This window comes from Monodelphis domestica, chromosome 3 (assembly GCF_027887165.1).
Source record: "Monodelphis domestica isolate mMonDom1 chromosome 3, mMonDom1.pri, whole genome shotgun sequence".
Lineage (NCBI taxonomy): Eukaryota > Metazoa > Chordata > Mammalia > Didelphimorphia > Didelphidae > Monodelphis > Monodelphis domestica.
In genome coordinates, this window is record NC_077229.1 from 288835194 (window position 1) to 288862587 (window position 27394).

At 34.5% G+C, this 27394-nt stretch overlaps 1 protein-coding gene across 1 annotated transcript in view; it reads right to left on the minus strand.

Moving 5' to 3' along the window:
• Positions 1–27394, minus strand: part of CCDC178 (coiled-coil domain containing 178) — a 682244-nt gene that overhangs the window by 42081 nt on the left and 612769 nt on the right. The window contains exon 23 of the mRNA XM_056821069.1: positions 26338–26472. Coding sequence (XP_056677047.1) covers positions 26338–26472 — 135 coding nt within the window. The remainder of the gene's footprint in view (positions 1–26337; positions 26473–27394) is intronic.

Consider the following 27394-nt stretch of genomic DNA (forward strand, 5'->3'; position numbering starts at 1 on the left):
TTAAGTAACTTACCCAGTAACAGAGCTATTAAGTGATTGAAGTCAAATTTGGACTCGAGTCCTTCTGACCCCAGGCCCAGCACTCTATCCTCTGCACTACCTAGTTACCTGTCTAAGATAGCAGGACCTTATTACATGTTTACTGTTTAATTGTTGACATGTATAGAAGGTAGAATGTTGTATTTCATTCTTGCTCGTCATCAGGAAATACAGGCAATAATGAATACCTTTTTTTTTCTATGACTTAAAAAGAAAATGATTAAGTCATCTGAAATGACAAAAAATAAGTTGCTAGATTTACAAGTTGCTAGATTTAGAAGATAGGAATTTGTAGTGTTTTGGTTTTCAGCATCCACAATTTCAGAGGCTTCTCTTTTGATTGTGAATCCCATTATCATTGTTAACTAGAATTAAATAGAGAAAAGTTTGAAGCAGTTGGGTAAGAAAGTGCCAGCTACTCCCTGGTTATGATGCATATAATGCTGGTTCATGTTTCAAGAGATGCTAAGAACAGAGTTCTTAGTTATGGGACCATTAGTTTATTCATTTAAAAAGAACACTTATTAAGAGCCAACTATATGCAAAACAATGGTGAGTTTAAGAAGGAAATAATACAACCTCAAATAATTATAATAGAAATAAAGATAATCAAGAAGCAAAGAGAAGAGCCATGAAGTTGTCTGAGCAGGAGGAAAAGAATCCAGAGGCTAATAATTCATTTTCTATCAGCCAATAACCATATTGATAGCCACAGATATGTGTGAAAATAGAACCATCAGATGAGGCTGGGAACATAAGTGAAAATCTGATTGTGAGAGACCTTCTGTGTAAAGTCAAGGAATTTGCATATTTGTGTTATGAGGAGACAGGTGGGGAGGGTGAGGTGACTAATCAGGAGTTTGAATTTAAAAGATTATTTTTCCATTGAAAGAATTACTGTTTTTATTTTGTAACAGGTGCCTTTTTGCCTAGCTGTTTGTAATTTCTCAATATTTCCAACTCTTTTCAGAGATAATTGTGAGTGACTGGTAAATTCATTAGCTAATTCCCTGAGCGTCTACAGTACATGTCATTTAGTTTCACTGATTTGTTTCTCTTCCCGTTTTCTCTGTGAGCTGTGATCTACTTTTGGTCAACAGGAATTTATATAAGTTCTTCAATATTTTACAGTATTCAGTAATGGTTGCTACTTAAGTACACAGATGCTGTTGACCCTTATCCTTCATTTATTTGGTAACCATCAAAGATTTCATTCTTCTCTTATTTTGTTGAACAGTTTATTTTCTCTATATGTTTAAAAAAGATTAGATTTTTTTCTTTTATCAAAATTAATTCATCCCATTGTTTCTGCTTTCCTCTGCCTGAAAGGCTTACCTGACTTACTCCCTTTTTTCCTGATCTATTTCCAGAAAAATAAGTATGGTTATAATTATTTTTTTGTAATCAAGACAACTATTTGATAAGCATTTGAAATGCTTCCTTGGTGTCTCTTTGTATTAATTCCTACATGTTTTGATGCACTTAGGGGGTTTCTACAATTTTTAAACATAAGCAATTAAAAGTACAGTGGACAAAGAAACATTTCACTACTATATATTATGTAGAATTCTTCATTTCAAGAGCAACCAAATTAAATTGGTAATATTTCCAGTTAGAGATAATCAAGTAGAGGACAGAAATATTTAGTATGTGAAGGTAGAGGACATCTATAGTCAAAGATCAAAATTGGAGATAATTGTAAAAATTGGAAGTAAATTTTGAAATCTACTAATCTATCTTCTATTTTTTGGGAGAGTAAACTGAGGCATGGAGAGAGAAAGAGAGGTGCCCAAGGTTACACAATGAGTTAGTGGGAGTACTGGGATTAAATGCAGATTTTCTAGTTCCCAGTTCAATATTCTTTCTACTTTTGAGGAAGCATAGGGCAGCTAGGTTGAGCAGTGAATATGGAACCAGAACTAGAATCAGAAAGACTAGTCTTCTTGAGTTCAAATCTGGCTTCAGATACTTCCTACTTGTGTGACTTTGGACAAGTAACTTAACCCTTTTTTGCCTCAGTTTATTCATGTGTAAAACAGGGATGACAATAATAGTACCTAACTGTGAGGATCAAATGAATTAATTTTTGTTAAAAGGCTTCACAAACCTTGAAACACTATGTAAATGATCACCATTATTATTATTTTCAATACTGTTTTGAAGAACGAACAAAGTAATAGTTGTTAACAGTGCTTAACAGTGCTTGGCACTTAGTAGGCTCCATATGTTTATTCCCTTCCCTCTGACTGTTTTCTGGTTGCCATCAAAACCCTGGTAGCCAGCCATTAATTATTTATCCTATATTTGGCTTGCTTTGTATATATTTGTTTTCATGTTGTTTTACCACTAAATTGTAGGCTCCTTAAAGGTAGGAACTATCTTTGCCCTTTTTTTGTATTCTCATTACTTAGCATATAGTAAGCACTTAACAAATATTTATTGATCGATTTAAAAAATAAGGAGCTAAACTGTACTTTAAAAAAATTTCTCTGATTTATCAACTTTGATATCTTCTTTCTCTGACTCAAATTTCCCAAAGAAATTTTATCTTCTTCCCAAAATGAGTACCCCCTTTACCAAATGTTTTATCCCCGATAAAAGGTGCCTGCCTTATGCCATTCGAGGATAAACTTTGGAGTTATTTTTAGGTACTGTTATATATATACACAGTGAGAATATGGTATAATATATAGAGAATGAAGTCTACACACTATGCTATAATGCAGCCAGGAAGACCTGTGTTCAATTCCAGAAAGTCTACTGCCAATAAGATTCTTGCCAGAATCCTCCTTAATTAGCTGATCCTTCCCCTGGAAGATGGATATCTACTTGAGAGCCACTGTGGCTTCTGAAAGGAATGGTTAATACAATGTTTGCTACCCAAGAACTCCAAGAGAAATGTGAGGAGCAAAACAGAGGCTTATACATATTTGACAGTTTGACCAAGACTTTTGATATCGTCCGTCATAAGGGCTTGTGGAAGATGTGTTGTCTAAAATAGTTCATCACTCTTGTACTCCAGTTTCATGATGTCATGCTTGCATAGGTCCTGGATAATGAGGGATGCTCTCATGATTTCCCAGTTACCAATGCAGAGAAGCAGGGCTATGTGCTTGCTCCTATGCTAATTTTTAGCATGATGTTTTCAGCAAAGTTGTTAAGAGTCCTTCAAAAGGAGGAAAATGACATCAAGGTCAGCTACCTCATAGATGGGAAATCATTTAACTTGAAAAGGATACAAGCCAAAACTAAAGTGGAAGAAGAGTTGGTGTTTGATCTTTTTATTCACACAGGACTGTGCACTCAGTGCAATCACTGAGGCTGCAATACAACAGAGTATGGATCATTTCTCTGCCACTTCTGCTAACTTTAGCCTGACCATTTCATTAGGAAAATAGAGATTCTCCAACAGCCAAGCACCACAACATCCATATGTGGAACAGCTGTTTACCCCAAATGGATAAATTTTGGATGCTGTGGATAAGTTCACTTACTTTGGCAGTATCCTTTTCAGGCATCTAAATATAGATGATGAGGTGGTTGCAAGCATTCCCAGAGATAGATTAGTGTTTGGGAGGCTCTGAAGGAAAGTGTGGGAGAGAAGATGTATTAGGCTGCTTACCAAACTGAAGATATATAGAGTTATTGTGCTGACCTCATTGTTGTATGCCTGTGAAACCTGGATTGTAAACCAGTGCCATGCCAGAAAACTGGACTGCTTCCATTTAAATTGTCTTAGGAAGATTCTTTTATTAAAAAAACCCTTATCTTCTGTCTTAGAATAAATACTGTGTATTGACTCCAAGGCAGAAGAATGGTAAGGACTAGGCAATGGAGGTTAAGTGACTTGCCCAGGGTCACACAGATGGAAAGTGGAAACCCAGGTCTTCCCATTTCTAGGCCTGGCTCTCAATCCACTGAGAAACCCAGATGCCCCTGTCTTGGGAAGATTCTTAAAATCCCCTGGAAAGATTATATATGGGACACTGAGATGCTTTTTTGAGCCGAGCTGTCAAGCATTGAAACTATACTTCAGAGTGTGCAACTCTGATGGGCTAGTCATATTGTTTGAATTCCAAATATACATTTGCCTAAAAGACTATTTTACAAAGAACTCATAGAAGGCAAGCTCTTAAAGAGGTTAGAAGAAGTGATGTAAGGCTACTCTAAAGAGTTCTTGGATGAACTTTGTCATTGATTGTAAGACATGGGAGATGGTGGCACAGGATCAACCGGCCTTTGATGTGGAGTGGCCACATCAAAGAAGGTGAACAAAGAATTGCAGAAACTCAAAAGAAATGTTTGGCGATATCTCCATTCCAATGTTCATGTAGCTATTAGTGCCCAGACTGTGATAGAGGCTTCTGAGCTCATATTGGTCTGATCAGCCTCAGTTGGACATAATGTCAATTGACATGGACATAGTGATGCCAATTTGGTCTTCTTCCAGTAGTAAGGACAAGAATCAATAGGGAGCCAGGAAGATCAGAGCTCAGTTCCCACCCCTGACACACATTGGCCACAAGAACTTAAAGCAAATGACTTACCCTATCAGGTCTAGGCTATGCCCTGAGTCTATCTCAGTGGTTCCTGACAATGAACTCACATAGGTCTAGTTGCCATCCCTTAGTTCCATACAAAATCTCTTCCAAGGCCTGAGGTTCTTTCAGATTCTCTCTTCTTTTAGTTAGGCTATGGTGAAAAGCATTTTTCACCATATTTAGTTTCACTATGGTGAAAAGCAGCATAGCAAAATATCCAGTTATTAGTTCATTTTATGTCTTGGGAAATATGAGAGATATTCAAGTCTATATGGTTCTCTCTTCTGCTGCCTCAAGGAGCTTATATTAAGCAAAAGGTTAGAAACACCATCTCAATTGCTTTTTGAGACTCCATTAGGAAAATGTCCAACATTAAGGCAGAGGTTTTACTTTCTGTCTTAATTTACATTTATATGTATTTTTGTCTAACTTGTGGCCAGTATGGTAGCGGCAAAATTCTGGAAACACTTAGGTTAATAAAGAGGAGAGGATATTAATGAATAGGTGCTGGGGAAAGAACTCATGGCTAATCAAATAATTGAGAAGCATGTACATGATAAAATGGACAACTTTTAATTATGTAAAACCAAAAAGATTTTACCCAAACAAATCTAACATAGTAAAAATTAGAAGAGAAATAGGTAACTGGGGGGAAAGTATAACAAATTTCCCTGATAAAGGTCTAATTTTCAAGACATGTAAGAAACAGATTCAGATTTAAAAGACTGAGCATATTCCCCTACATATAAATGGTGAAAGGATATTAATGTGCAGTTTTCAAAGGAAAAAAATCCATAGTACCAATTATCGCAAAAAATACTCTAAATTATTGTTAGAGAAATGCAAGTTAAAGTAATTTTGAGATTTTACCTCATATCTATCACACTGGCAAAGATGACCAAAGAGGAAAATAATACATCCAAGATGCTGTGGCAAAGCTGGTATACTAGTCCATGGTGATGCCAAAAATAGGTCCAGCCTTTCTGGGAAGCAATTAGGAATTAGGCACCGAAATTTACTGAACTATGTAAATCCCTTGTCCCAATTATACTACACCTAGTAGTTATACCCCCAAAGAAATAAAAGAAAGATGGAAAAGTTCTATATTTGGAAAAATAGAAGCTATTTTTGTTGTAACCAATATTGGAAATTAATTAGCAAATGAACATATAAATTATGATATATAAATGTAATGGAATATTGTTGTGCCATAAGAAATGATGCAATGGACATTTTCAGAGTTCAAAGCAAAGTGAGCTGAATTAGAACAATTTATACAACATTACTGACAGTATGGGGGGAAAACACTTTGAAGGATCTTCAAGGTCTAATCAGCATGCAACTTACCTCCTGACAAAAAAAGTTATGAACTTAAGATATAGAAAGATACACTTTTCCAGACAGGGCTAATGAGGGAATTTGTTTTATTGGATTATGTAGATTTCTATTGAGGGATTTATTTCTTTTTGTTTTCTTTATTTTTCTGGTTTGCTCAGTGGAGGAGGTTGGTATTTGGAAGAACAAATGAATAAAAACAATTTTTTACTTGATTAATTAAAATAATTTTAAAAACTAACAGGCACTGAGAGGGGAATTTGGAATAAGAGGTTTTCTTGGAATTTTGTCGGTTTTTAAAAAAACCCTTATCTGCCATCTTAGAATCAATACTGTGTATTGGTTCCATGGTCGAAGAGTGGTAAGGGCTAAACAATGTTGCTGAAGTGATTTGACCAGAGTCACACAGCTAGGAAGTGTCTGAGGCCATCTTTGAACCTAGGACCTCCCGTCTCTAGGCCTGGCTCTCAATCCCCTAAGTCACCCAGTTGCCCAAAATTTTGTCAGTTCTTAAAGTCTTCTACTCTAAGATGACCAATAGGACTGATGATTTTTTTCAGTCTCTCCCATCATGCCACAGAGTTCAGTCCTAAACTTTCTTTTCACTGGTTGTCCCAGTACTGCAAATTCTTCTTTCTGGCTCAGGTTCTGAGCTCCTCTTCCTTCTCCTCTGTTTCCAGAGTCTTAAAAGCATTCCTCAAAACTCAACTAGTTATTCTTTTTATACAAGCTCTTCTGGGAATGATCAAGTCCCTCATCCAATCAGGAACAGACTTCTTCCTGCACTCAATTAAATTGTTTTTGATTAGTTCAAAGAGGCATCCAAACTTGTTCACAGTGAAAAATTGAAATATGTTCTGAAATGAAAAAAGTATTAGGACTGAGCTCCTCACCCTTACCTCAAACAAAATGGGGTGATTTTGTTGATTTACTCAATCAACTCCCATGCTTAAAAGAAAGTAGGAGACCATTGTGGAAAGAGCCCTGTGTTTGAAGTGTGAAGACCTGTGTTTAAGCAGTCATATGGGCAGAACACATACACTTTCTGAGAAACTGTTTCTGGATCTTTGAAATGGGAATAATCATTCAATTAAATAACAGCTCAAGGGAGGGGTAGCTAGATAGCTCAGTGGATTAAGAGCCTTTCCAAATTAACCAACATTTCTCCTGATCTGTGCTTATAATATTTCTATATAATCCCTGTGCTTAATAAATGTCATCTTGACTCTCTCCACTCTAATCTATTCCATATGTCATCTTCCTAAAACCATAATTTCATTGAATTTTTCAGGAATCCACAATGGCTTTCCATTCCTCTTGGACCAAGCCTAAATTCTTCTGAATCGTTTTATAGGCCCTATCAAATGCCTTGCACTATCCTTGCAAATTGCATGTCATTCATCCCTTATAGGACCCCTACCTACACCTGTGAGCCTGGGCTATTCACCAGCCCTTGCACATCCCACTCATTTCTGCCTCTGGCTTGGTTCATGTTGCCTTCCTTGCCTATAATACTAATCTCATCTCTTATTTGTCTAAATCCTATGAATGAATTATTTAAAAGTTTTATTGGTAATCCTTTGTTTTTCTTTTCTGTCACTGTCAATCATAATTATTCTGTAAGGACCTACTCAAGTTCCCCCTCCACTGGAGCCTTTCCCAATTAACCAACATTTCTCACTGATAGCTCCTTTAGAGTAATGGCTGCTTATAGTATTTACCACACCATTTGCAAGCTGTTGCTCTTAATATTGTAGTTTACTTGTTCTTTAGGTTTTTTCTTCTCATGCACATTAGACTTGATCTTTCTAATAGGACTAGAAGCTCCAATAGAACAGGGATCAGACCTCATGCTATATATCTTCATATACTATATTACCCAGCAAAGTGCCAAGTCCAAAGGTTTATAATACTTTCTCAGTTAACCCTTATTGACAAACTGAAAAGGATGATTTACAAGTTTATGTATCTTAGAGTTTTCTATAAGATGAACTCTTTTTTGGTGAGTTCCCATAAGTGATGTTAATGGGAAAAACATGTGCGTGTGCATACAGTCACATATATATGAAAAGTCTTTATGTGTGCATATTTATTATAGAAACATACATATACACATATAATATGAAATATAAATAAATATATTTGATATATTATATAACTTGTATAAAATATAAATATTTTATATATTACATGAATTACATGAATCATATAATATATATAAATTTATTTAATATATTATATAATATATATTTCATGTAATACATAAATTATATAAAATATACATATATAGGAATATATAAAGGAAAACAAACCATCCCTACTTTACCCTCTAATTTGTAACAAATCCCCCTTGCAAAATATATTTAACTTTAGGCACAGTGGCAATGACCAAGTTGTGGCTCCTCTCTTACCCTGTCAAAAAACTAGAAAAAGACTAGCTATGCTCTCTAATTGAGTAGATTGAGGAATCAGCCTGACTGTCTTGTTCATTTTCACCTGGAAACGGAGGGTCAGGAGAAAATAGAAAGGGTGATTTTCTCTTAGAGATAAAGATTGTTGATCTTCACTTTTCACTGTTAGAACTGACAGAGTGGACAGTCAGAAGATTCTTTCATTTTTATGGGAAAAATTGTAGGAAACTATTGATAAATCATAAAGTTAAATAACTCCTTTATAAAGATGTTTGAAGGTCTTTGTTCCATCTGTTACTTGATACAAGGTGATAGATAGTAAGATCCAAAGATGAGAGAAAAGACTCCCCCCCCCCCCCGAAGAACATGGTTATTTATAATCTGTCAGGAGCAATATTATTAAGGGGGAAGAAGATTTAAAGGGTGCTTGAGTTAGGTGAAGGAATGAGGTGAAGCACAGAGGCAGATATGTCACAAAGAAATTACAATTTCGTAATTTGGTTTTAGTTTTTGATGCGGATTTTTGTGGTAATCAGGAAATCAGGAGTCTTTGCAACCAAAACAAGGACATATGCCATCTAGGAGCTAAAAATACTATGGTCTTCATAGTTCCATGAGAAAAAGTTTCAATGGGACTCACAAGTTTATATTTATTTACCAGAGATCTAAGAAGGTTCTGAGCTGTGTGAGGCAAACAATGTGTTTAAGAGGCCATGAAATCAGGGTTATGTTAGAAATGAATTGGAAAACCTTTACATGTTTTGTGGATAAAGTCGTCCTTTTTTCCCCTCTTCCCATCTCTGCCCCCACCTCAGCCTTTCTCAAGAAAATCATTAAATAGCATTCAATACAGCATCATATTAACCTAGCATCAGGATTAGGGATCATTTTGGGAAAAGAAAAACTGTCCTGCTCAAAACAGGGAAAGCAGAATTCCCAGTCCTAACATCTGAGGGGAGGAGTAGAACAGAAACAAGAGAGAAGGAATATGAATGTATTAAAGTATAATTTGAGGATCTTGGGGAGTCTTGAACTCATCATAAAATAATTTTAATATATTTACTTAATGCCTCAAATCAATTTGAACAGCATTAGGAGATTAGAATGTTTGATGTAAGATATTATAGGTTTTTGTGAGAAATATGCCCGACGGAGTCAATCAGGATGTAGGGAAACTGCCGTTCATTTCATAATTTTATACTAAGCAGTCAAGTTTCCATTCTGGTAGGTCATTTGAATCACGGCAGGTGGCTGTGCCTGCTTCTGAACAGTGTGCTCTGAGTCACATGTGACACAAATGAAAGGCGATTATCATTGTGGGGAGCTTCATGGGATTGGAAACAAGACTTTAGGTCTCATGTAAAGATTCCTTCAAATAATTCACCCAGCTAAGAGTCTGTGGCCCCAAACTCCTAATTTAAAAATTTTGATAAATGAAGTATCTCTTTAGTTAATAAATGAAGTATCTCTTTAGTTATCCTTTGTCAGCAACATTCATTTTAATGGAAAGTGAGTTTACAGGGTTACATGATTGAACTACTGAGCCAAGTCAGTGTTGGCAAATGATGGGCTAAATTATTGATGTTACACACTAATGAATTCTGATGAGAAATAAAACACAGACATTACGTTTCAAGTGGTTCATAATTATTTTTGTACTTTAAAAGCAATTTTACTCTTTTCCCCCCAAATCATACTGGTTCTGTAAAACAAAAACATAGTTAGTGATTATAACTAAAATTATTGAGTTCGTGGCAAAAAAAGAGAGCTCTTCTAAGTTTTCATTTCTGTGAGGATAATGTTATTCACACTAGGTTTCTGATTTCTTTATATACTTCTGGGAAAAGATAATTAAATTAAATGTCTAAATTTTAAAACCAATGTCTTTAAATAAGATAATCTGCTCTGCAGCCATGGTTAGCAGTTCACTAGATGCGTTTATCATCTATGATGTATCTATCAACACATTTCCTGGAGATGGGCTGAACTGCCATAATTAATTCAGGTAATGACAAAAACAGAAGGGCTGCCAAAAAGCAGCTTTGTAACTTATAAACAATTGATCTTCAAACTTGTGGTACAGCATGATGTGTGCACTGGAATGTGTCACAAGCGTGGGGAAAACAGTACTAATGGAAATGAGCAGAAACAGTTTCAACTGTAGCTAGGCCAAAGGGGCACAGGGCAGAGTCCACCATTATTCTAAAATCTGATTATTTATATCACTTAATAATGGTCCCATTCATTACTTAGCTTATATTAGTGAATGATTTTTCACAGTGTGAAATGCTTTCTTCCTTTTTTTTCTAACGTTTATGATTGTTAAATTAATCAGATTCTACGTCTTACTATTCTGTATTTTTCTGGAGAGTAACGGAACTTGGGTACATCTTAGGAGACATAAAGAAGTTTGAAAAATATTACAATGATAACAAAATGAGAAATTTTGCAATCAAAGTTGCAATCAAATCTCAGAAAATTAAATTGAAGAAGCCATGAATGAACTGCCAAAAGCAAAAAAAAAAAAAACAAACAAAAAACAAACAAACCCTAAAAGCTATATAGATTTATAAGTGATAGCATTGCATAATGCTACAAAAGGTATTCTCATAGTGATGAAAAGGCACTCTAAATATTCTTTTTAAAGAAATAGCTATATTCTTGATATCCAAACCAGGGAGAGACAAAGAAGTGAAGGAGAACTGCATACCTATCTTAATAGTGAATATTGATGCAAAAGTGTTAAATAAAATCCTCACACAATATAGAAACATATTTAGAAAATTCACTTTGACCAAGTTGGAGTCATATCAGTAATTCAAGAATTAATTATCATTGGGAAAACAATTATAATTATTAATAATGTGAATAACAAAGATTAAAAACAATATGATTATTTTAATAAAAATGGGGGAAAACCTCTGATAAAACATAACATTCTTTTATGTTAAAATCTCTAAAGTTCATGGAAATGAAAGGGTCCTTTATTATAATAAATTCATGCAATCAAAAATATGTTTTGTGTATTTAAAACTAAAGCTAGCATTGCTAACGTGGAAAAACCTCTAGAATAAGAGTTCTTAATTTGATATCCATGATACCCTAAGGCAATGTTGGTGAACCTTTTAGTACCCCCCCCCAAAAAAAAAAAAACTTGTACAGTCCTTCCCCCCTTTACCCTACCCAGGGGAAGAAGGAAGAGCTTCTAATGGGCTGCTATGCAGAGGAGTGGATGAGGTGTGGAATGTCCTCAGCAAATATAAAGAGGGGGGAGGGAGTAGCCTGAGCTCTCAGCTCTCCTCCAACTCTGTCACATGTGAGCTGCCCACTTTATAGCCCCACCCCTACTCCTGGTTGCTTCTGGGCAGAGGAAAGGGATGGTGTGGCTGAGAAGGGAAGGAGAGGAGCTCCACCCAAGTCCCTCTGCCTTTCTAGGCAGAGGACAGCATGTGGGCTCACAGAGAATGCCTTGTGTGTCCTCTTTGGCACACATGCCATAGGTTCACCATCATAGCTCTAAAGGGTTTATTGATAGTATTCAAGGGCTCCATTAATTTGATTTGGAAGAAAATCATATCTTTAATTTTATTAAATTTTAACTAAAATGTAGTATTTTTTCAGTTATTAATATATCAAGCAACATTCTTAGCTGTCTTTAAGTTTCAACAGAATGCCAAAGGGATTTCTAACATGAAATGCATGTAAGAAGCCTTGATCTAGAAACTTTACAAGTAACTAACTGGAGCAATGTAGTAAGATGCTCTCTACAGCATTTTTTAAAATTAGGAATGCTTCTAGAAATACTAGTTATAATTATTTTAAATAAACTAAACACACACAGAGCAGTAAAGGAGACAAACTATTACTGCTTGCAGAGGCCAGGATGGATACTGCAAAATGAAAAACTGCAGAGAATTAGTAAAGGCATTAAGGGAGATGATTAATAACTTTAGCAAGATGGGCAAAAAAAAAGAAATATACAAAAATCATTAAAATTTTTATGCAATGTTAAGAATTGGAAAGAAATGATAAAAAGAGATATTGCATTCAAAAGAATTATAAAATGCCTGTGACTAATCTTCCATGACCAAAACAAAATTTATAAAAATAAAGCTATAAAATGTTTTTGATGATAATAGAAGGGGATCAATAATTGGAAAGGGATTCACTGGTCATGGTCAGTCATCCCAGCATAGTAAAAATGACAATGATGCCCAACTGTTTTTGTGTTGTACCTATCAAATTATTGAGGGGATGCTTTTAAGAACTAGATAAAATTCATTTGGTAAAACAAAAGCTCTAGAACCTTAAGGGAAATAATGAGGAAAAGTACAAAGGAAGATATAGTTACCAAGTCTTAAATACATTATAAAATTAGTAGATAAGTTACACAGTACAGGAAAACAAGAAACAGAAGCAGCCAAAAGTAGTAGCACAAGGCATAATAAAACTAATCCCATAAATTATTTAGGGAGAATATGTTTGACAAGAATTTTGGGAATAGTAAATATTAGTTTGGCAGAAAAGAGAAATAGAACAAAATTTCATAGAATATGTCAGAATAATCTCAAAATGGAAAGATTACCTTTATATGAAAGGTCACCCAATAATACAATTAAAATAGTATAAAATTTTGTTCCTTCCACAACTCTGGCTAAAAGGAGACATTTTAATCCAACAACGGTCAGAGAAGATCATGAAAGATAAAACAAACAGTTTTGACTTCAGAAAATGAAAAAGCTCATGCACCAAACACTAAAAGTAGCGAGGAAAGAATTAGTAGAAAAAAAGAGTAGGAAAATATTTTTGTCAAATATCATCTAAAAAGTCTAATATTTAAAATATTTAGAAAGAATTAATCCAAATGTAATACCAAGAATCATTTTTCAATAGCTGAGAGGTCAAAGAACATGAACCACATTTAAAAAAAAAAGAATTAGAAACTATAACAGACCATAGGAAAACATTCTCAAAATCACTAATTGTGAGAAAAATTCAAATAGCCATCAGGGAGATGGAAGGCGTGTAAAGGAAGTGTCCAAAGGAATGCTATGAGATTCTGAGTATAATTTCAACCACTGTCAAATATGTCATATAGGGAATTCCTGATTCTGGTAAGGTAATGATCTGGTAAATGATCTATGAGATCCCTTCCTCTTTGGGGATTCAAAGACTCTATGTTTCTAGGTAAAATAGAGGTAACATTTTATTTCAAACTTTGTAAACCTTGAAAAGATTATAAAAGATGGAAAAGTCAATGTTCAAGTGGCCCTGAAAGAAAGGGATCTAAAGCACTATTAGTAGAGCTGTGGAATTAACCCAAAGATTCTGGATATCAATTTATAACTAAGCATGAAAAGTGACTAAAGTCTTCATATCCTTTGACAGAATAATTCAACTAATCAACACTATCCCAAGGAAGCCATGTACAGAAACAGCGGTCACAACAAACATACCACAATATCCATATTTATGTTCTTTACAATAGGGGAAATATGGATGGCTATTAATTGGGGAATGGTTTGAAAAAAATGTGATGTATCAATGTAATGAAATACTGTCATTTAGGGTTTCTTTTAATGATGAATATAAAGAATTCAGGGAAAGTTGGGAACATTGTCTGGATAAATACAACGTAGCATAAGCAAAACCAAGAAGATGATACTCATTATATAGTGTATATATACACACACACAATATACACAAACATACATATGCATACACTCATTAGAGTCATATGACATAGTCATAATAAGTATAATCCTCTTGGTTTTACTTGTGCAAATGAAGAAATATATCACTAAAGAAAGTTAAACAACTCTAATTTTTTTTTAATGAAGGAACTGGAAAACAATGAAGCACAATTCTTCACTTGTGGCAGAGAAATGGGGAACTTCAGGGGACAAAATATGGTGTACATACACTCTCAGATACTGACACTGTATTGAATGTTGTGGGGTAGGTATTTAAGGGTTTGCATGTGGTCTCCCACCTTATACTACAAGCTCCTTAACAACAGGGCATGTTTTTGTTGGTGTTAGTTTGTTAGTTTTGTTGTTTTGTCCTTCTTTGTATTCCCATGCCTCTGCCTAGTGCATGGTAGGTTCTTAATATTTACTTATTTACTTTACTTGACCTATCTGTTGTCAATGGAGAGAGAAGTCAATGGAGGGGGATACAATTTTAAAACAAAAGTCTTTAATAAAGCATTTTTAAAGTGAAAATATATCACATTAGGTAGGGAGACAGAGAGTACAAAAGAGAGGGTGATTTTTTCCCTGTTAATACCAATCTTTTCATCTATGCCACTTTTTTTACTATCTCCATGAAACTTAAAGCATTAAATTCCAGGTACAAAGTTTTCTCAGAAGTTAGATTAAAGATAAGGAGTACAAAACAGTTCAAAATCAGGTTCCTGCTTAGGGAGATTCCATCTCTTTTTAAAACGGGTTTTAACTCAAAAAGTCAAACCCTGGAATTAGTTTGTGCTATCTTGCTCTTTTCCTTCCACAATATTTGCTAGAAATGCCACAACTCTTGAGGAAGAAATACTTGAGGCAAAAATTTGAGCTTTTGTTATTTAACTGCAAGCTAATATTGCTCCGGTGTTACAAATGTGGTGTGTATTGTTTTGCACTCACTCGTATGTAGAGCTTGAAATCATTTGTCTGTGGTAATCTCACATCAAAAAAGCATCATTAGATAATGATGATGCTAAGTTGTATGAAAAATATCTCCTGGACATGCTCCATTAGTTGCTAATTTTCAAACTTAAAAGTTGTATCTTAAGAGATCTCCCCTCCCCCAAACATCAAGATGGCTTGTCCACATGAAAAATGTCTTGTCTGCATAATGCATGTGGGGGTGTTGTGGTTTGTTAAAAATGAAATGCTAATTTTTGTTGTTGTTGCTCAAGCTGAGGCAAAAATCAGAGTAGATTATATCATAATTTATATCTGCCTAATAACAAAAATTTTGAAAAAACATGAAAAAACATCTGAGAACATGTACATCCTGGGTTGAAGAGAATCTGATAGAAATATCTAATTAACTGTGTATATATTTTGTAACTGTCAATATGCTAGCTCTCCTAGTCAGAATGTAGGCTTCTTGAGGGTGGGGACTAAGAAGGAAATACGTTTATTAAGTGCCTACTACTATGTTCCAGGTACTTTGCTAAGTGCTTTAAAAATATTAACCTCATCTGGTCCTCATAAGAGCTCTTGTGAAGTAGGGACTCTTGTAATCACCATTTTGCATTAGAGGAGATTGAGATTAAATGACTGGTCCACGGTCACATAGCCAGTAAGAAGTCCCTGAGGCCATGTTTGAACTTAGGTCTTCCTGACTGATGCCAGACCTTAGTACTCTCTCCCCTGTGCTACCTAGCTGCCGCTAGACAAACTATTTCATTTGTCTGCTACTTTAGAGAATCTTTTAAAGTGCCCAAGTACCTACCAGGTGTTTATTTAATAAACATTTGTTGAGTAACTCTTTGTAAACTGGTGTGACACTTTTTGGCAAAGAGACTGGAATTCTCCATTTCATCTCCATTTCATTCGCCATTTCATTCTCCATTGGATGAAGGCAAACAGGTTAAGTGACTTGCCCAGGATAACACAGCTAGTAAGCTTCTGAATTAGGTCTCCCCGACTCCAGGCTTGATGCTATAGGCACTGTGTCACCTCACTGCCTTGAATATCTAATAGGAATCTCAGACTCAACATGCCCCCCAAACAGAACTCTTTTCTTCCCAATCTGGTCCTCTTTAGTAAACTCCTATTACTGCTGAGGGCACCTCTACCCTTCCTGGTGTCACATTTTTTATTACCATCCTTTACTACCTGATTCTCACTATTCCTACACAGTCAGCCAGTTGCCAAATCTTGCCATTTAGATTTCTATATCATCTTCTCACCTACGGCCCTCTCTTTCTACTCATGCTTATCTCCCATCACCTCCTCTCTGTACTCTTACAATAGCTTTCTATTTTCATTTCCCACTCCATAATTTTTCATCATTCCAATCCATTCTCCACATAGCTGCCAAAGTGAGCTTCCTAAAGCACAGGAAGAGCATGGATTCTCTTCTCTTCAGAAAACATTCCAGTGGTTTTCTGATATCACCAGAATCAAATATGAACTTCTTCTTCAAGCGCTATCTTCTACATGAAATATTTCTTGGTTCCTTGGCTGCTAAAAGCTTTCTCCTCAAAAGTGATCACGTATCTACTTTGTATGTATATAGACTGTGATACTCAATTGATAAACTACCTGTACAGCTTATCATCAGTATATAATATATTTACATATATATGAGTGTGTGCGTATATATATGTATATCAGACATGTATTGCAAATTAGATGAGTTGTATTCAAAAGAAAAACAGAAGAAAAGAGCAGTTTGGAATACTTTTGGGAAAGGGTAAAATTAGTGTCAAGAGATGCTAAATATTGAGAATATAAAAACAAAAGCAAGGAGAGTCCCTGCCCTCAATGAGCTTATAATGGGGAGATATATGAGAGAGAGCGATGGTCAGGGAAGGAGATTCCCATCTCCCCCAAGAAGTTAGGGAGCTAGTTATAGCCTAAGAGAGTACATGTACACACTCTTTTCAATACCAATGGCAGTAACATCTTCTTTAGCATGATACCTCTCTCTTTGAAAATATCTTTGGCTCTCTAAGCTATTTTCATCATGTTCTCTCCTTTAGCAAATTGGTATGTTCAGGTTTCTGAAGAAGTGCCATATAGAGGAGGAATTAAACTTATTCAGTTTGGCATCAAGTGACAAAATTAAGAACAACTGTAAGACTTTTTCAGAGGCACAAGCTTTGGCTTAATGTAAGAAAAATCTTCCTAAATACCAGCACTTTCTACTGCTGAGCTACTTCCTCTTCCCATATGAATTCAACTAGATCACTGTTGAGGGCTTCTTACCACTTAAACATTCTCTAATTCTGTTAACCGTATTGAATTTGGGTAATTTTCTACCTTATCCAAAATCTGGTTTCATTAGAATTTGTTGAATCACTGATCTCAGTGAAAAGCTATCTATACATGACCTGAAAAAGCCAAGCTAATCATCCCCAATCTCCTAGAATATCAGAATAATGACTAGCTATCATTTATAGAGCACTTTAAGGTTTGCAAAGTGTTTTACAAATATTTTTTCTGTAAATCTATTGATCTTTACAATAACCACAGAAGGTTTTGTTGTTCAGTTGTTTTAGTCACATCTGACTCTTTGAGACCCCGCCTTGGGGTTTTCTTTGCAAAGATACTGGAATAGTTTACCATTTTCTATCTCCCACTCATTTTACAGATGAGGAAATTGAGGCAAACAGAGTTAAATGATTTTTCCAGGGGCACATAGATAGTAAATATCTGAAGCCAGATCTGAATTCATGAAGATGAGTACTCTGAACTTAAGGGCTGGCACTCTATTCACTGTGCCATCTAGGTGGTCTAATGTGTAATATGTTATGATAATATACTTATTTTACAGAAGAGGGGACTGAGATATATAGTCTTCCCCAATAAAATAAAGATGAAGCAAGGATGTCCATTATCACCACTATTATTTAATATTGTACTACAAATGCTAATTATAAGAAATAAAATAAGAAAAAAAATGAAGAAATAAAAATAGTGAGGGAAAAATTATCACTCCTTGTAGGTAATATGAAGATATACTTAGTGAACACTAGAAAATTAAGTAAAATACTATTTGAAAGAATTAACAACTTTAGCAAAGTTGCAGGATACAAAAAGAAACCCCCATAAATCATTTATATATATTTATATAAAACAAAACCTAGTAGGAAATGATAGAGATTTCATTTCACATGGCCATATTAACCAAACTACCAATGAATTATTTTCTAGAGCTAAAAAAACAAGGAAATTAATCTAGGAGAACAAAAGTTGAGGAATATTAAAGGAATCAGTGAAGAAAATGTGCAAGGTGGTCAAGCAGTACTAGATTTTAAACCACATTACAAAGTAGAATCATTAAAACACAAAGTAGTAAATAACAACAGTAATCTAATGTTTGTTTTGTAAATCCAAAGATTCAAGCATTGGGAGCAAGAATTCACCATTTGGCTGAAAAATAAAACAAAACTGGAACACAGTTTTAGGTGGGAAAAAATAACATATACAAAGATATGTCAAAAAGGATAAATGATTCACACATAATGGTTGATATCATAAGTAGATTAGAGGAACATGGAAAAATATATCTGTCAGATCTATGGATATGAGAAGAATTTATGAAAAAAAAGATATTAAGAGGATCATGGGAAGCCAAAGGGATAATTCTGATTACATGAAATTAAAAAGATTTGCAGAATATAAATACAGCCAAAATTAGAAGGCAAACAGGAAACTGGGGTGTGGGATTATAACAAGTTTCTCTGATAAGAGAAAGTTTCCTTTTTACTTAATATTAGAGAACTGAACCAAATTTATAAAAATAAGAGCCATTCCCCAATAGATAAATGGCTAAAGTAGTTCTCAGAAGAAAAATAAAAGCTGTTGATTATCACATTAAAAAGTTCTAAAAGTTCTCTAAATCATTACTAATTAGCAAAATCAAAATTAAAACTATTAATTAATACTCTGTCACGCCTATCAGATTGACTACTATGACAGAAAAGGAAAATGACAAATGCTGCAGGAGATACAGATAAATTGAGGCAATAACATACTGTTGTTGAATTAACTGTATATATCCTTTGACCAAATAATACCACTCTAGTTCTGTATCGGAGAGTGATTAGAAAAAAAATGACTTATTTGTATGAAATATCTATAGCAGCTCTTTTTTGTGATGGCAAAGATTTGGAAATTGAAGGGGGTACTGAACAATTGAAGAATGGCTGAACGAGTTATGGTATATGATTGTTATGGAATACTATTGTGCTATCAGCAACAACAAACAATGGTTTCAGAAAAACCTGGTTAGATTTATATGGACTGATGTAAAGTGAAGTAAGCAGAATAAAAAAAAAACATTGTATATGGTAACAATAATTTTATAAGGATGTTCAACTGTAACTATTCAAGACAGTGATCCAAGACACAAGATTCATGACAAAAAAAATGTTATCCAACTCCAGAGAGAGAATTGATGAATTCTGAGTGTAGATAGATTTAAGCCTACTTTTTTAAAAAACTTTTTCTTGCTGCTTTTCTTTTTGTGTATATGTCTGCTTTCTTTTGCAGCCTGGATAATTTGGAAATGTATTGCATGACATCATATAAAATTGATATCAATTTGCTTGCCTTTTCAAGGAATGGGGAGGAATGGGAGTAAAGGAGAGAATCTGGAACTTGAGATTTTTTAAAATTAAAATTAAATTTTATATGTAAATGGAAATATTTAATGAAATACTAATATTGAAAATATATAGGTAGTCTCTCTCTTTTATGGCTATTTGACTTAATCACGTCCCTCTTGCATCTTAAAAGGGTTTTACTATCAGGTGGCAGGATTCAATTATTTCTAAATTATTTTTTATTAGTAAGGCATGGTCACTTGTACCTTACTTTGGATGAGTGGTCAAACTCCTTGATGTCAAATATGTAGGCATTTGGCAAAAATATGACTCAGTTCTGGAAAACATTGTGAAGGATTGTGACTTTATCAAGCTGAAAATTGACTTCCTACTGCCTTTTTTCATATCCTTCAGTCATATATATGTCATTCCTTCAAAGCATTGAAATTAGTCAAACATGATGAATTAAGATATGCATCAACACATGTTTCTTGAATTATAATTTCTGTTCTATTGGTCAGTCATGGTGGTGATGCTCTTTTGGTGGTACTATGACAAGGGAAGCCTTGTGTGTTGCATTATTTTTATTATTCATTTTTAATGAACAAACACACTTGATAGTAAGATACTATTTTTAGAGTCTTTCATTAGCATTGTATATATACATATATGTATATGTATATAGCATTCATAACCATTTCTGCTGGAAAAGTTTAGCTGCATAAAGGGGCACATCTATAATTGCACTATAGACATGAGAACACAGTACTATTATTTAAGCTAAATTGACTATAACAGCTCATTTATAGCTTGAGAACTATTAATATGTTTTACAGTTCCTTTTGTCTTTTTCTGCCATGTTGGTAAAGAGACAAATATCACTAAAAATATTATAGGACTGGATTTTTATCTGCTATCATTATAGCTTCATTTCCTTTCTCTGGCTGATCTTCTGGACTTTGTGAAATATTATTTTTGTTTCTGAATTATTTTAATATTATTTCTGGATGAGCATACAGATAGACATCTTTAAAAATTAAATCAGAGAAGCACAGAATTCAAATAAATATATTTTAGACCACTCACCAGTATCCCACACTCCCCTTGTCTCTATTTAGGAGGCAATGTGGTAAAAGGAAAACTATGGCTAGTTTTGTAGACAGAGCATCTAGGTTTGAATCTCAGTTTGGCTCCTTACTAATTGTATGAAGTTGGCCAAATACCTTAAACTCCTGGGGCTTCAATTTCCTCATCTGGCAAATGAGGAAGCTAGTTTAAGAGGCTACTGAGATTTATTCCATCTCAATATCTATGATTCTAAAATATCTTCTATCTCTATGATTTCATGATGATATGAATGTATGCATTGAGGAAGGCTTACTAACTAACTGGGTAACTATTTTAATTATTAGTAAGTTTTTTACACTGAATGAAATCTTCCTTAAATAACTTTTAAGTCTTATTCTAATTCTAATTTCTGGAGCAATTAGTAAAAAGTAAAATCAATTTCTATTTGATAGATAGCAATCATTTTTCCATTTTTTCCACTTTAAACATCCCTCAGTTTTCTAAATAATCCTTTATTTGATTTTTTCCTAGACCCCTCACTACCCTGGTTAACCCACTACAAGCCTAAATATTCTAGTTTTCCAGTGAATCTTTTAATGTAAGACATTCATTACTGGACACAGTTTTGGAAGCTGAGTTTGAGGAGCCAGTTGAATAGGTAGTTTAAAGTACAAACCTGAATCACTGAATTAAGGGATGAGACTATGAATATAGATTTGTTAGCCATTTCCAGAGAGGTAGTACTTAAAAACATAGGAGTGAAAAAAGGGAGAACGTATATATAGGGAGGCAACAAGAAGGGCAAGGACAGAGATTTGAGGGAATACTTACATCAAGAGGTTATGCAGGGCATCCAGTGAAGGAACCAGCAATGAAGTAGTGAGAATTATAGGGGAAAAGCAAAAGTTTGTGGTGTCTCTGAAACTAAAGGTAAAGACACTCCAGTAGGACAGAATGTTTCAAAGGCTGAAGAAGGGTCAAGAATAAAGAGAAAGGGGGGGAGAATTGAAACTTGGGTCAATTGTGAGTTTTGAAGGGAGATTTATAGTGGGAAGGGGCAGAAGCATTATTGAAATGGATTGTGGATACTATGTGCACTGAGAATGTAGAGGTATTTTGGATAGCTAGTTTTTAAAATAAATCCAGGAAAAAGGATAGGATTGAGGCTGGATCATATAGAAGAGGGAAAGGAAGACGTTTAGGGTTTGAAGATACCTGAATAGTCAAATATAAGGAGATCAGAAGCCACGATAGGAAAGAACTCAAGATCCACATGAGAGATGACTATTGAAGAAAGATCATTTCAATAAACACTTATTAGGTAAACATTTATTATTCATTAATTTCCTAGAGGAGCTAGGAAGGAATGCAATCAAGGGTACAAATGTGAGAAATAGGGATACAGAAACCAAAGGAAACATTTAAATATGAAAACCAAACGTGTGGAAGAGGAAATCACAGGGTTCAGAGAAAAAAAAAGGAATAGGCAAAATTTTTCAGGTCACAGAGGGGAAACATGTTCTCTAGCCTTCACAGGAGACAGTGGGGAAGGATGAGAATAGATAATGTTGAGAAATTTTGGGTAATGGAGGAGAATTGAGGGAACTTATTCCTGATGCTCATTTCCATATTAGTGTGTGTGTGTGTGTATGTGTGTGTGTGTGTTTCAGAGATCTGAGATAACTCCTCTTCAGAGAATAAGCATAGTATAGAAAATATTAAATATAGAATGAGAAGACTCAAGTTCAAACTCTAGGTCTGCCAAGTTCAAACTTTAGCTCTGACCTCAGACAAGTCCCTTATCATCTATAACTCAGTTTTATCACTTGTAAAATGAAGGAGTTGAACTAAATCATCCTACATAGCCAATTCTAAATCAGAAATCTTATAATCTGAAAACTTTGACACTCTATGATTCTGAATTTAAAGTTCCAAAATCCACATTGAATAAAATATTGTGGACTAATTTTTCATAACTATCATTCACTCAGTATGCCAGTTAACAATCATTTTCTGATTGTTTCTTTTTAATAATTAGAGATAATTAAGGAAATGACATGTTTGCCTATGATGCTATTGTATTATTTGATCATAACTTGACTACATTGTTGGTTTTTCTTTCTCCCCACATATCTTCTGCCTTAACCACTTACTAGAGTTTGTATTCATCAATGTGATATTCATTTTCCTAATGGGCAAAATGGGGCAATCAGGTGGCACAGTGAATAGAGTGAAGGGCCTTGAGTCAGGAAGACTCATTATCCTGAGTTAAATCCAGCCCCAAACAATTACAAGCTGTAAGACCCTAGGCAAATCACTTAACTCTGCTTGCCTCAGTTCCCTCATGTGTCAAAGGAGCTGGTCGAGGAAAAGGTAAAAAATCTCCAGTAATTTTGCCAAGGAAACCCAAATGGGGTGACAGAGTCAGACACAATGGAAAAAGACTGAATAACAACAACAAATCTGCAAAATGAAAATAATATCATCCTTATAAGATGATCATTGGAGTTCCTCTCTAGATTTAAAATGCTTTTTTTCTTTAAGAATTATTAGTGACTAAAAGCTAACTAGTTATACATTGCTTAGCATAGGGTCTGGTATATAATAAATGCTTAACAAATGCTTATTGCCTTATTAACTGTCTAATCTCTCATGTCTATTTATTTATCTCCTTATCTTAAAATACATGTTTTTGTTGTAATTCAGTCATTTATTCATGCCTGACTCTTCACGACCCCTTGGAACATATTTTTCCATTGGATTTTCTGGGCAGGGATGCTGAAGTGGCTTGCCATTTCTTTCTCCATTGCATCTGGTGGATTCTTTTATTGAGTAATCAGAGTTAAGTGACTTCCCCAAAGTCACATAGCTAGGAAGTATCTGAGTCTAGATTTGAACTCAGGTCTGCCTGATTCAAGGTCTAGTACTCTATACACTGATCCACTGATCTTAAAATATATGCATATCAATATTAAGCAGGCAATAAGCAATAAATATCTATTATGTGCTTGGCACCATGTATACACATGTGTGCACGCACACACACACACACACAAAGATTCAGTAAAAAGTTTGTTCAAACTGCCCTACAGCATTATCACTTCAAGTCTGGGATTTAGTATAAGGAAGATTCAAGAGCATCTGATTACTGAGGTATCATAACCCAGTGTCATGAAGTCTGAAAGCAACACCATATTGTGATGCTACTGTATTTATTCTCTTTCCTGGCATATAAAGTACAGTGCAATATTGTTTAAGAACTTATGGATATACTAAATATTATAAAAAATTAAATTATACCATATAACTTTTACATGGGAAAATGTTCTGTTATTTTCTTTAAAAAGAGGTTAACTAACTAAAGACTAGTAATTAGAATCAAGTTAGAACTCAAAACAGACTGCTTCTCTTTGGACTCTGCTCTAGGGTCTAAAAGTTTCCTTTATTCTGGAAACATTTCCTGATACCTTCCAAACAATCTAAGCATCCCTATTTTGGTACAGAACCCATAAATCCACACTGATATAATAAGGATATGAAATGTTTATTTTTCATGTTAAAAAAATCCAAACTGTATAAAATAGGCTAAAATCTGAAGCACTCATATGAGAGAGGAAAAGGTTTACCCTCTAAGTATTCTTAAATTTCTAACGTCCATCTTGGTAAAATGCTACTGTTACCAATGCTTCAGCATTTATCCTCTGGTTAAATGGATAATCTTTCCATCTCTGACTTTCCTAGTGTATTCTATCAAGCATAACAATGAGTTGTTTTATTTTACTTTTTTTAAATCCTTACTTTAGTAACAACTCTAAGATAAGAGGGCAAGGACTAGGCAAATGGGGTTAAGGGACTTGCCCAGGGTCACACAGTTAAGAAGTGTCTGAGGCCAGATTTGAACCTCAGTCCTCTAGACTCCAGACCTGGCACATTAATCACTATGCCCTGACAATGAACCATTTTAAAGAATGTTGTAAAAGGAACATCATATTGATGCCTAATGCAATTAGAATAAAGTTCACAGAAGATAGCCAGGAATGTGCATTATTAATGTTCTAGTTATTATTATTACCAGATAATGCCATTGTTTAATCATTATTGAATTCCTATGTATAATTTCTTTTTTCATGTCCTTTAAAAGTATGTCCTTTAAAAGAAGAGTATAAGAGCATATAGACTAGTAGGTGTCAAAATTCACCTAATGACATAGTCATTAAACAGTTCTTAAAATACTAATATTTATGTACATTATGTGTATTGAAGTTACAATTTAGAGCTTCATCTGTTTGAGTTCCATGCCATCCATGTTTGTCAAATTCATCAACTCTAACCTGGATTTGTTCAACTGCCTTTTTTCTGCTTACTACAAGGCAAATAAACTATTACCAAAGTTTCTTATTTAAATGACATATTAAAGTCAAAAATTGCTTAACTGATTTAGTCAATCTGCAATTTATACATATTATTTTTAAAAAGAACATTGCCAACTACATCCCAAAGACATTTATGAGCCATTTGAAGGAATATATCTTTTTTTATCACTTTTTTCTGTTAATTTTATTTGAGTTTGTCCTCTTTCCCTATAAGAATCCAGTTGATAAATTGGTCCTTTTGGTGGTTTCAGCTCTCAGTGAAAGTCTTGAAAATCTCCAGGGCGAATGAAATTTAAATCAACTCTAAAATTTTTTGACTTAAGTAAGATTCTGAGTCATTGATTATCTACAGTGGTTTAATGATACCATAGTGTAAGAAAAATATATTCAGTTTCTGTGCAACAAATTACCTTGAGCTAAAACTTATTGAAATATGCTTTATTAAATTATTAAGTATTAAAATATAATATTACATTTTTGAAAGGGGTAATTATTGGTTTTTTATTTGAATCATGCAAATTATGGCACTGGGAAATGTCATTTGTGATTGGGGATGATCAAAATTAATTTTTAAGGCTATATCTAGAAGATATCATCAAGGAACAATTTATGCCCATCATTCAGTTATCCAGGAAATACATATTGCAACTTTGTAAAAAGGAGGCAACTTAAGTCATACAGAATTACCCATTATACTCCTATCTACATATGAAAATCCCTGTTGAATTGGATTCCAGGTTCCCTATTTCTACGAACCCAAATCATCATTATTCCTCATCTATAAAGTGGACTCTATTAGAATAGCAACATTTTAATAGAGATAAATACCTAACATGGCAAACATAAGAACAAATTTAAAAAATTTAGGGAAGCTGAATGACAGCAGAAGAGTTAGTTTAAATATGTGTATATATATATATATGTCTATATAAGAATATATAAGTACACAACAAATATATGTACAGCAATCTCTCCTAAGTTTTATGAGAAATAAGTCCGATCTCTCTCTCTCTCTCTCTCTCTCTCTCTCTCTCTCTCTCTCTCTCTCTCTCTCTCTCTCTCTCTCTCTCTCTCTCTCTCTCTCTCTCTCTCTCTCTCTCTTTTCAAAGTATGCATGGTATATGTGTTAACTTACTGAATTCATCCTTCATGCAATTCCACTTTATTAAAGAGGTGAAAAATTTATAAAACTCTGATGGGATATGGTTTTAATGCTTCATCACACTACCCATCATTTGCTTTTCAATCTAGATCAGAATGATCTTTCCTACTTCCCTGCAATCACCTACCTGCACATGGTTTAATCTACACATATTCCCATGAGCTTGATCCAGGGTTATATCCAGCTCGTACTTGCTAAAGATGCTTTGCAGTTTGAAGTACTCCAGCAATGCAAAATGCATCCTTTCTAGCAGCAGATAGATCTAAAGGGGAGAAGGAGGGGAAAAAAAAACAAGTCAGAGTAGGAGAGGAAATTAATGGCAGTGTTCAAGAAGAATGATGGAGGGAAATATAGAAAGCAGTCAATAGCCCATTCTGCACTGTACGGACCTGACAGGAATTTCACAGTCTCTTGATTTTTCAGCCCACTCATGTGCATTCATCAGAAACCAGTCACATCTGGCTGCCAGGATGGGGGGTTAATTTTCTCTAAATGCCTCAGCAGTTTTGTTCTAGCTGAGGCAAACTCTGTGACTGCAAAGCTGATGAGTAAAATATTTCTCCTTCACCCAGTTTAACTCAAAACCGATAGCCTCGGGACATATTGAACCTTTCTCTAAAAAAATAATCTTTTGAAGCTCTTTTGAATGGCACATCAGGTCAAGCCAAAGTTTAAAATGCAAGTTTAAGACTTTGATGGACACCATTGCTTCTTTTTTCCCCTTGTAAAGCTTATCATAGCTTGGCAATGTGTGCTGCAGAGCATGACAAAACTAAAGAGAATTAACTTAGCCATCAACTGCTGAGGGAGAACAATAACAGGAAAGAAATTTCCAGAGAGAACTCCCTATTAATCTACCTAGCTATAACCATGTGACACGAAAACATCGAACTGCACTAAACTACAGAGGATGCAGTTCTCCACATTTTTTTTTCCTGCTGGATTTATACCCAAGAAAAAAGAGACCCTGTGTACTAGATATTTTATAGAAAAGAACGAATTGTAAATTTAAAAAACAAAATAACAATCAGGTCACTTATGCCAGTTTCCCCCTAAAGAGTGGGAAGACAATGGCATACAACATTGTTGGGCTTAATTTTTTTTCAGTGTTTTCACCATTTTGAAAGGGTTTGTGGTTTGGATAACAATTGGTTCTGAGAGAACATATGCTGGGGGGCTGGAAA